General features: G+C 42.1%; 2 protein-coding genes across 2 annotated transcripts in view; both read left to right on the forward strand.

The window, feature by feature from the left end:
- Positions 1-483: 483 nt before the first annotated feature.
- NRAS (neuroblastoma RAS viral (v-ras) oncogene homolog) lies at positions 484-3,330 on the forward strand (the record flags this gene model as incomplete). Its single annotated transcript, XM_009872867.1, has 4 exons — positions 484-665; positions 1,113-1,272; positions 2,087-2,210; positions 2,893-3,330. Coding segments are annotated over 3 exons (462 nt in total), but the record flags the coding sequence as incomplete, so codon positions are not given.
- A 2,741-nt stretch (positions 3,331-6,071) lies between these two features.
- The window catches only part of AMPD1 (adenosine monophosphate deaminase 1), a gene marked incomplete at its 3' end in the record, with an annotated part of 12,737 nt that continues 7,122 nt past the window's right edge, over positions 6,072-11,686 (forward strand). Inside the window, exon 1 of the mRNA XM_009872868.1 lies at positions 6,072-6,087. Within this exon, the coding sequence (XP_009871170.1) occupies positions 6,072-6,087 (16 nt within the window). The remainder of the gene's footprint in view (positions 6,088-11,686) is intronic.

Raw genomic sequence — 11,686 nt, forward strand, 5'->3', positions numbered from 1 at the left:
CTGCTGGTGGGCTGTGTATTTATCTGCTGGTTTCTTAAAAAGCCGAATGTGGGATCAGAACGCACAGGGCACGAAATCCGGGGAAGACTCTCCCGTGGGTTCCCTGGATATTGTCCGTGCTTTCTGAAGCAGGGTGTAGGCAGCCAGCAGTGGCGACGAAGGAGTCACCACCGGCGTGTGCAGGTTTTGGTCGTGATGTTGTAGTGATGGCATTTACAATTCCTGTGTACAGGTTGAGGAATTTCTTGCAAACAACAGGATTTTACTGTCTTGTAAGAAAGGTTGAGGGAGCTTAGAGTAACATTTTAAATGCTGGTAGTTTTTAGATACTTGCATTTTTTCATGACACGGATAACTAGAGAAGCTCCACTGAATCATACTTTTTAATTTTTATTATTGGTTTTATTTTTCTTTAGTAATGCAGGAGGCGAAAAGAAGTAGTACAATGTTTTTGTCTAATCTAAAATTTGCTTCTGTATTTTGCAGGATTCGTATAGGAAACAGGTTGTTATTGACGGAGAGACGTGCTTGTTAGACATTCTGGACACTGCGGGACAGGAAGAGTATAGTGCCATGCGTGATCAGTACATGAGAACTGGGGAGGGATTCCTCTGTGTTTTTGCCATTAACAACAGTAAATCGTTTGCTGATATTAACCTTTACAGGTATGGTCTAGGTCTTTACCACAGGGAGGGAAAACTGGAAAAGGCATCAGACCCATTTGCTTTTAGACCCAGTGAAGACTAAATAATAGACAAATGTTAAATCTTCTTCCAGAAGGTTTTTCAGACTTATCTGCATTCTGTGTCAGTATGTTAGTAGTCAGTTGAGAGTGGGACGGTCATCTGTGGTGCAGTGTTAATCAAGTGATATTTAGAGCATACAGAAAATGGTTAAGAAGGCAAACGTGTCAGAATGGAGTTATACGTGGACCAGAAGATGGAGTGTGTGACGTTATTAGACAGTGCTATAGGTTAAAACCCATGAGGTCCTGTCTGGCTTTAATAGATATTTTTGTAGCACAGAGTTGTTTGACTATTGAGCTAAAACAGCTTTTATATTTAGAAAATAGTTCCTAGCTTTTTTTTTTTTTTTAATTTGTCTTTTTAAAGAGAACAGATCAAGAGAGTGAAAGATTCAGATGATGTGCCAATGGTGCTAGTTGGGAATAAGTGTGATTTGCCCACAAGAACGGTAGACACAAAACAGGCTCAAGAATTAGCAAAAAGCTACGGAATCCCCTTCATAGAGACATCTGCTAAAACAAGACAGGTAAGATGCTTCCATTCTTGGTCTGACTTCTTCCTGTGTGCTCACAGTAGAATGGCCTAGCATTTTCCCATGTACTCTTTTCTTAATTATAGCAGTAAGCATTTTTTTAATCCATCTGCAATGTTTAGCTTTTTATTTCCCCACTCGCTCTTAACTTGAAAGAGGTCTGTTTTGATCACAGGACACAAATCGCGTCAGACTTGTATTGAGTTTCTTTCAAGTGGATGATGTTGGTAAGAGGAAGAGAGCTTCGTGTGCTCTTGCTGAGAAGTGGTCAGACTGTGTGGCTAGTCATCCCAGACCTGTTCGGTTTTCTTGACTTCTTAATGAAGGGCGATTATAAGATGACATTTACAGCAAGAATTCCGCAGACTGGACTAACAGACTTCAGAGCTGCATTGAGTATGGTGGCTCTGTCCAGTAAGCCAGTGTTCTACCTACATCAGCGTAGAATGAAGCAGAAAAAGGTGCAATTAATAATCAGGAGCCAGAAAATTCTAAGTATTCTAAACCAGACGTGATTAGTCAAGAAGTAGACTGTTTCCTGCATGAGGCCTCTCTGCAGTTACAATTTACTTTGTTTGTTTTAAGGCTGTTACTTTGGAGGTTGGCCTCAGGGGAGTTAAGAGTGTAAGTGGAGAGTTTTGGATGCAGGTACTAGTTTCTTCCTCTTATGAGCTATGGTTTAAGTTGCCTACTATTCCTCCTGTAGAAGTATGTCTTTCAAATATGTTGAGGGAATCTGTGATGGAAAGAACAGTGATCTCAGAAGCCTCAGGAAAGACAGCACTTTATCTGGATTATTTGCATTCAGGGTGTGGAAGACGCTTTTTACACACTGGTGAGAGAGATCCGTCAGTACCGGATGAAAAAGCTCAACAGCAATGAGGATGGGAATCAAGGCTGTATGGGATTGTCTTGCATTGTGATGTGATAAGGTGAGCTGTAATTTAAATTTTTCATTGCCTTCTTGTCTGTCTTTCAGTTGTCAGTAAGCATGGCTTAGAAATACTAGCTGTTATAGGTGGGTGTTTCCCTGTTATACAAGCCATCGATACCCAGAGATTTAGGTCCTACAATTAATGCATTTCTCCAAATTTTATTTTATTTTTTTTTGCCGTGTGAGTAGGGAGCAAAGCTTAAGTAAAAGAATTTTATTCACAGCAGCCTTTTGGCTCTGACCTGTGGATTTCCACTGAACTGATAATTGTGTGATTTTTCTGTGTCATTCTTGCCAGTGTCTCCTTCCTTTGGGAAAGCATTTAGACTATTTGGAGAATGTGTAATTTCTGTCTTGTACACAAGAAGCACCTGAACTAGAAAGAGGAGTGTGCACAGTTCTGCAGTTGCCATTTGCTGATTATTGACTTCTGAGCAGCTTATCTTGAGCTGTGTTCCTCTAGAATATGCACTGTTGGAAGATTAACCAGATAAAATTATGGGAGTAATGAAACCTATAAGATCCTCAACTGAATGAAATTCTTCTCAAGTGTTACCCAGAAGATGTTGCTGCTTACTGTAAGAACAGGTAGACCAGTTCGGGACCTGTGCAGTGCAACAGCGTGGTACGTGCATTGCAAGGTTGTATGGCAGCTAATTACAAATGCCTTTGTGTTCCAGATGCCAAGGACACATGGTTGAGATGTAGCTGCCGGACGAGTCTCAATGCTACTGTGTTGTGTCTCATGCTGATGCCCTGCAGTATTTTGGTGCCAGCGACCGGAATCTTGGTACCAGTTAATTAGCACAAGGTCCTTTTCTGTGCTCCATCCGAAGAAAGCATCTGTGGCATCTACCTCCTTGCTCAGCTAACAGAGCAGCTGCATCTCTTGATATGCTGGGATTCTTTTCTCACTGTGTTATCTGGGTTCAAGAAGAAAACCAGTCACAAGAAGAGTGAACTATAGAGACAATGCTGTGAAAAAGATGACACTTTACCTCTAGAGTAAAAACTAGAAGTGATGTTTGTCCCCTTCCTGTTGGATTCTGGCTTCCTGTGCTGTCAGAGAAGTGGCACTAGCCGTTGCTTGGCAGCTAATATCAGAAAAGGTTTTGCCACCATGAAATGCTCCTGTCACGTGTCAGGTTGGTAGGCACTTCCTCTGCACCTGCACAGTGTATCGGCAACATCTCTTTTGTGCCAGGAGTACCACTTAACTGATCCTTCATTCTCTGTAATAAAAAGGAAATATCTTTCCTAACTTAAGTGCCTGTTTGCTAAGAAGATTTGAAGTCCCGTGGGTTGAGGAAGGACCCCAAGAACTGGAATTTCTTGGGACCTCATTGTCTTCAGCAGGCATGTCCTATGTGGGTGATCTCTTTGCCTGACAGGATACTGAAACAGGAATTTGTAGGCTGGAAGATCCAGCAGGCACATATAAGACTCTTGAACAGGGGAGGGGGACATACTGCATCTGTTTTTTGCTTTCTTTCTAGGTAGAACTGTTTATACTGGTTTTCTGCAGCATTCAGATGTCTTCCTTTTTCAAGTGGGACCAAATTAGTCAGCTGTTCATTTTTAACATGAACTGCCAACATTTATGGGTAGCTTCTCAGTAATTAATCCAGTAACTGGAGGTTAGTTAGTTTGGACAGCTATTATTCAACTCTGTCTGTAACTTGTAAATTATTTTATCCTGAATTATCTTCTTACCACCGGACAGTAAACACAGTATTGTCAAAATGTCTCCCTGTGAAATGGAGTTGAACAATCTCCTTGTCAGGGAAGGATTGTGGGATTTCAGATTGACTGCATTCGGTGCAGTGTTTATCACAGACTTAGTATGTCCAGCCTAAGGGCAGAAGGCAAAGAACTATGACAGAAAACTGAGCTAGCTTCTGATTGCAGCATGCTTGCAAAATGAGGAAGGAAGTGAGTTCAGTGATGACTACACAGAAAGTGTATGATACGCTGACGGGAATCCTGGGCTTGTTCTAACAGCCTCATCATATGAGAGAATTACCGCATAAGCTGTGCGAGTTCCTCCTAGAAAAGAACATTGTCACCTCATATAATCAGGATGTACAAGTGTAATCGCTGTTGCAAAACCTACCGGTGTTCCTTGGAATATGGTGTCCATCCCTACTTGTGCTGCTGGTACTGGGTTCTGTTCTGTGTGGTCAGACAGCGTATCCCACAGCAACGCTGAGTTCCCAGTTACTGTCAGGTGGAAGAATGGTCAGCCTTCAGCCAACAGAGGGAGCGTTCAGTCAGTCTGCTGAACTAGCATGAGCAGAGAAATTGCGTGGGCTTAGTTTCAGTTTGCTGGTGTCAGATTCATACACCTTGATTTAGAGTTCTCAATTAGAAATCGGTAAATACCGAGAGAAGAAATTGTTCCTTCTAATATCGCTTCTTCGCTACTTACCTTAATTCTCTTCTTGTAGTGAAGAGGATCCATCTGCCTCACATTTCCTTTTTCTGTGATAATCCTTATAAGTATATTTTTGCAATTTATTTTACCTTTGACCCATGTGACACTAATAAGAATTAAACCCCCAATACTTTTTACATAAACCATTTTCCAGCAGCATACACAGTGGTGGGCAGCATTATTCGAGTTTGAAGAAGATCTCAGGCCTGCAAGTTAAACATGACAGTTCCCATCGCTGCAAGCTGTCACGTCTGTAATCAGCAAGCAGTGTTTTTCTTCTGTTTGGTGTAAGAAGTTATTTGTAAAAGCATTCTTTGAGCACTGTGGTGGAAGGTGACTGCTTCTAAGGGGATGTGTGATACGCTGTTGTCCCCTCAATAAAATTACATGTGGAAAACAATAGCTTTTGGGATACGCATCTGGTCACATGGACTAAACATTTTGTAAGGACAACAAATGTGGATTTTGCAGTAAGTTTGAACGGTGAGACCTTGTTATCCAAGTCCATGGATGTTTTTTGATTGTTGTTTCTCTACATTGCACAGCGTGTTCTAGCTGTCCTTAAAAATGTACTGGCTGCAACTTCAGAAGTTATGAATTCTTGGAGTTGTGTGAGAACTGGAAAATGCATCTACAGTCTCTTCAGTATTTCCTTCCTCTTGGGCTCTATAAAATCTTAAAAGGGAAGCAGATCTGGTAAGGATAGGTCAGTGTATATTTCACCTTTGGAACCTTAGAAGGGGGACACGTCAACTCTTAGGATGCTGCAGAGCTGACCTGCACGTGTTGTGCTCCCATATGCTTTATTTTAGTTTCAAATCTAGAGAGTGATACAAAATCAATGTTGTACTAGTAAGAAGTAAATGATTGTACTTTGTTTCCAGCTGTCTTTATAAGAGAACCTTGATTTTGGCGGCAACTGAGAGAGAGCTGTGGAAAGACAAAACCCCCAAGATCTTTTGAGAAAATTATTTAGAAGATAAGCACAGAAGTTTTTGCACAAGACAGGTCTTTGGGAAAGTGGTTTTGTAGATACAGTCCAAGTGTTGTTATTTGGAATGGCCAGCACAACACCGAGTTTCTGCCAAGCTGACTTTACTATTCTCACTGGGAAGAACGGGCATAAACAACTTTGAGGTAAAATACAGAAAAAGGGTAAAGCTGTTGTTCAAAAATTACAATTGCCAATAATTGTAAGAAATTATTCTGTTATTATTGACTGAGAACAGTTGTCTAACGAGATAACAGAACTCTGTGGCTTTACTGTTAGCATCCCCACTCCATGGTCTGGTTCAAAGAGGTCTCAAATTTGTGCGAAAAAATAGTCATCAGCAGGACTTGGGATAGCAACTGCGATGGATAGCAACCATCATCGGTTTAGTACAGTTCAGTGACTTAGAATTGATGTCAAGCAACTTCAGGCTGATGGGGGAAGGAGAGGGCTGGGAGTTGGAACTGCATTCTGACACTACATGTGGTGCTCCCTTACTCCACAAGCCCTGAGTGACTGTTGGTGTATCACCTCCAGGATGGCAGGGAACATCTTAGGATCTGGACTTTTTATCCAAGGGCTAATTTGTTGTTATTTTGTATAATTATTTGCTTTCAATAATGCATCTCTTTGGGTTTGAAGTAAATTATTTTGCTTCTTAAAGAACTTTTTTAAGGAATAAACTTTGAATTATTTGGTTGTTTCTTTTGTGGTGGTGATCAGAGCATGGGATCTCCAACTGGCTTACAGAAAGCTTATCACAATGCTGTCTGCGTTCTCTATGGGATCTAGATTTACTCAAATTGTCACTTCTCTAATTTGGCATGAACAGCTGTATCAGGTATGTTCACTATAGCATGAATAACCAGCGAGAGTGGCTTTGAGACGTACCATAGGCTTGTTCCAGAGTACAGTTTTAATTTCACTTCACCAGTTTGTGCCATGCATCTTGCATTAATGTTAAGCCTCTATATTTGGAGTGGGGTCCCTCATAATATTTTTGCTGACTTGGCCCTTGGAAAGGATGCTTGCTACGTAAAAAAAAAAATAGAAAAAAAAATAGAAGGAGAGAAGTTTGTTTACTTGGTATTCCAAGAGTGAAATCAGCTATAAGGGTTATTGCTGTGTCCAAATCATGCTGTTAGGCTTTTGAGTTACTTAATTCAGTCTTCTAAAATACATCCCTGTTGGCTTTCCTCCTGCAATAATGCAAATTGTGCTGGACTACACAGTAAGCATTTAAGTTGTTTCCCTTAAGACCTTGTGTTAGGCCTCTGGAACGTGGAGTCCAACCTATTTTCTGTGCAAGGAACTTAAGAATAGCCTCCTAGGAAGAGGAGTATAAAACTCATTGCACCGTGTAGCTGCAGTAGTCGCTGCCTGTTTCAAAAGGAGAGATTGAGAATATGAGTACAGATGGGTGCCTAAAAGCCAGGGTTTTCTGGGCTTATTAGGAAAGCTTTCCTCCAATATGATTATCTGTAACAATCCATTCCAAATCAGTCCAACCTAGTTGGCACCTGGAGGACTTACTGACTTGTGTTGCATGTTGGAACAGAGGCTGATTCAAACAGAGGAACCTGTAGGGAATGATTAAGAGCAATGTGGGGAGCGAAGAACTTGCTGAGGCTCTTTCTAGAGCGAGGTGCTGTTGATCAAAGGCACAGCACATCAAGGAGTGCGCTTGTGAGTTGCCACATTACTCCCTCTCTGTTAGTACTTTTCTTCAAGAATTGAAACCATTTTCTAGCAAAACTTGCCTCTAGGCTTCTATTTGGACAGCCACCCCTGTGATGTGAGCTCTGCTAGGCAAACTAGAGGAAGAACCTGCTAAATACCCAACGCTGCCACATTTCTGGTGTGTTTGGCCATTTAACTAGACCTGGGTGAAAGGAAGGCAGCTCAGAAATAAAAGTGTGAGGCTTTAGAGCCACTCTCAAGCTTCTGGGTGTGAATCACTTGCCAGCTGAAAAGGAGTGAGAGGGTGGCTTGTTTGTATTCAGTACTTCAATTTAAAGAAGCTGTAGATCTAACTTTAGCACAGCATACCCAAGCTTTACTCATATTTCTACCATGACCCCAACTAAATTGACCCCGTGATTTAAAAAGCTGGGGGATCAAGAGACCTGTTGAGGAAGATGACCTCTGCACTCTAAAGGTTATTTTTGGTTTCAAATGTGAATCCCAAGATCTCAATATAGTCAGAAAGGTTAGGGGCAGATACAGTCCCTGTGGGAGCACTAACAAGCAGCAAATAGTTTTTATTGACATTATATGAAATAGTTAAACAATAACGTGGTGTAGGAACTCACAAACTAGGGAATGAGTAAGACCAAGAATAATTCAGACACTGAAGACTGCTATCAGCGTGAGAGAAGAGACCAGATACTAGAAATCAAGACTAACAGCATCCCAGCTTTGCGCTTCTGGCTGCACTTCTGCATGTTGTGAGGGGAAAATGAACGTTATTGGGGAGTATCTAGGACGTGGGGCTAAAACTCCCTGAATTCTGGAAAAATTCTTAATTGTAACCCAGCATGTTTTGAAGTTGTGCACATCAAGTAATGATCTTCTAGAGACAGTTTGTGGAAATTGTCTCAGCTGGGGATGCTGTGCCAGGTCTCAGCTCATCTGACTTCCATGACTAGTGCCACAAGCTTCCTATGGACAAAATCTATGACTTGTTATTTCTAGCTCTATATCTAATGTAAGTAGCTCTTTCACTTACTCCACCCTTCTTCTGGGACAAGGCCTTCTCATAGCTGGTCTTACGAAAAATAGCATAGGAAGCCCTTACATGCATGTATAATTCCAAACAATGTTGTCTTCCAGGGATGCTACGTCTTCTGTTCCCTTCAGTGTTACGACCAAAGTCACAAGGCTGTGCTGACGAGAGCCTGACTGCTTTGCTTGACTTGTCCTGGTTTCAGTGGAGTTTTTCAACTCGGTCAAGAAATGAAGTACAAACAGGAAAAGATTCTGTTTCAAATCAGAGCTATTGTATCCTTCTGACCTGTTTAGGTTTACTGCTTCCCACCAGGAAGCTGAGTCACAAGCTCAGAGTTACCCTGGCGACGGGCAGGCCATGCCAAAATCTGGCCATTTTTTACAGACAGGAGCTGTTTTCCAACTTCATATGGGAGATCTGAAGTAGGTTTGAGGAGACCTTAAAGGACTGGGTACAGCCCTCAATGCCTGTATACTAGGAACAATCTACTTAAGCTGAAAAGTACTTCCAAACTGATACCCTGCTCTGCTAGATCCAAGCCACCGTGTGTAGCTTAAGAAAGGAGTTTCTTGCCACACCTTGGATTGTACTGCGTGCTGGTCTCTGTAAGAGTTGCCTTGGTTGTGGCTCACCGCGTGCAGAACTGAGTATTACCTTATTATCATGATACAGCGTTTTATAAAGGCAGTTTTTTAAAAGCTCAGGAGCAAAATAGAGCTTCTTGTACTTTTCTTGTTTGATTCAGCTGGGAAGATGCAAGGACTTGTGTGCAACTCTGGTTGCTAAACTCCAGTCTTCCGTGTAAAACCCTCTCTCAGGAAAAATTTCTTTGAATAGCAGTTGGCAAGAGCACATCATTTGTACTTATCCACAGCTTCTGTTCTGATGAAAACCAGCTCTGTCTGTGCCTTAGGGATTTCTTTTAAACAATTGGTTCAGCACAGAATGTATCAGTTTTAGCCTCTCTTAAAAGACTGATTTCCATAGTCTAGAAAGGTGCAACTGTCCTTAGAAGTAGGAATCTGGACAGAAAACAGGTGAAACTCTACTAAATGTAAAATGAAAGCCTAACTAAAAAAAAAAAAAAAAAAAAAAAAAGTTAAATTTGAGCCCTAGTTTCACCTGTTTCAATGCAAGTGCCTGTGGTTGCACTTTAAATAGTTTTATAGTTGATCTCTGTTCTCCTTTTAGAGCAGGGGAGTCTAATTACAGGGAAGGAAAAGCAGTAAAATTAGTGTTAGGCTGTTGTGCAGTCAGTCAGCTACTTGTGATCTGTTACCTGAGGCTCTGAAAACACTGCAAAGATGTCACAGCTGAGAATTCCAGGTAGGTCTGAAAGAAAGTAGTGAGACCAGGAGCTGCCGGGCAGGCTTGTTAGCCTGCAGCCTCTGAGATTTTGGTAGTGTGGTATCTGCAGTCCAGGGGACCTTGCTGGGGACTTCAAGCATTTTACTTTCTGCTTGGAGACGTTTTTGGATAATGCAGGAAAGAAATGAGGTTATTGTTTAAATCTTGCTCTGTCTGTACTGAAGAAGAATATTGTCCCTCCTGCGTTGTAATGTGTCCTGTAATTATACTGTTAAGTTATTCTGGAAGGGGTCAGAGGGATTTCAGAACCCTCTGGTCAACCTGGCCACACTCAAAAGATGTGGGGTGCTGCAGTCCCACAGGGATGGAGAAGACAAGCTGGGCAGCAGGAGTAGGGCCAGCGGGGCTTTGCAGAACGGTACAGAGGAACATGTGACTGCCATTACAGAGCCCTGAGGAATGTCAGCACCAAAGAGTTTTGGTAAGAGCACATTTAGATTTGCAGTGCTGTATGTGAAGCTATAGTATTAAAGCCAGGCCCTGCAACATCAGTGGGAGTTTTTTAACTTATAATTTTTATCCAGTAAAGAGATGAAGAGTTAAAGTAGGCATTTCTGGGATGTTTGGTTTGCAAATGAATACACGAAGTTCGAATGCCAGGACAGTATGTTCTGCAGGCTGGGCTTTGGGAAGTCAGCAGCAGGTGATTTGTGATGCCAGAGCTCCAGTGTGAATTTTCTGCATCAGATGGAAAGGGTGTGAGTTGCTCCCCCAAAATGTTGATGCCACACTGTATGTCCAGGAGTGAAGATCTGTGGAACTGCAGTGTCTCAGCTGTCTGATCCTGTTAGTGAATACGTGGAGATGTGACCACAGGCAGCAGGAGGATGAAACTTAGCATCTTTGAAATGACCATTCATCCTGATCTTCACAAAGGATGGCAAGTCATGGACAGTAAATAGCAAAACAGCTCCGAGTCACTAAAATATTTGCTTTCTTGTTCAGGCAGAAGAATGCTCTCCTTCCGTCTTAAGTTGTTCCTATGCTCTTCTGCATCCCTGCACCTGGATGTAGGGATAGGGAGAGACCTTCCAAGACAGCTCAGTCTTATTAGATAACTAGGTATCTCTTGTTTGCTTGTAGTGTGGACTGAGGTGATCTAGGTTCTGGGAAATGCTGTTCCCTTTGGACAGCTGCAGGGGGACTCAGACAGCTGTAAGCAGAAGCTCTGCCAAAAAGCCTCCGCTTGGATGGCATTTGCAGTATGGTTCATTTATGTGCACACCACTGAGGCTGTACTGAGGAACTGCCAGCACTGAACTCGCATCTTCGTGTTGTACGAAGTGGCAAGTGCTCTTCTTTCTTCTGTAAGCGGAAGGCTTTGGCTAAACTTGTACTTTACTAATCTCTTTTTAAACACTGGTGGGATGACAAAAAGGTCTTAGATTTTGAAGGGTTGATCACATCTACTTTTATTTTGTTTCTGTTTATCTCAAACAGCAGAAGACAAAGGTGAGTATTCCTACGCATTTTATATGCTCTGCTCTGTTACTGCCTAGACATGATCACTGGAAACAGTTACATGATCATGGTGATCTTTCAGCAGTTCAAGAAGATGCTATTTCTCAGTGCCAGCTGTGCCCTTCGCTGTTCCGTGGAATGATTCCAGCTCTTCAGTCCTTCGATATATGAAGCTGCTGTTTGTTAAATATTGTCCTAGCACCTCCAAGCTCTTGCTTAGGAGAAACTTCTAGTGAAGTTATTTCCTGTGTCAGGAGGCAAAACATTTTGCAATTTCTCTTGCACCTGTTCACACTTTAGTTGGGATTTTTGCTGTTGTTTTTTTCCTTGTTTTTGTGATATTACCCTGCTGAGAAATGGACTTAGTGCCAGAATCTTCCCATATGTTTGTAGCGCAGCCCTTTTACCCTACCATGTAACAGCATAGAAAGCAAGCCCCTGCGTTACGCCCTCCTCACCCCCCCCCCCACCAACCCCAAACTAGGGCCTTTG

Source organism: Apaloderma vittatum, unplaced genomic scaffold (genome assembly GCF_000703405.1).
Source record: "Apaloderma vittatum isolate BGI_N311 unplaced genomic scaffold, ASM70340v1 scaffold45387, whole genome shotgun sequence".
In the NCBI taxonomy this organism is placed as follows: Eukaryota; Metazoa; Chordata; class Aves; order Trogoniformes; family Trogonidae; genus Apaloderma; species Apaloderma vittatum.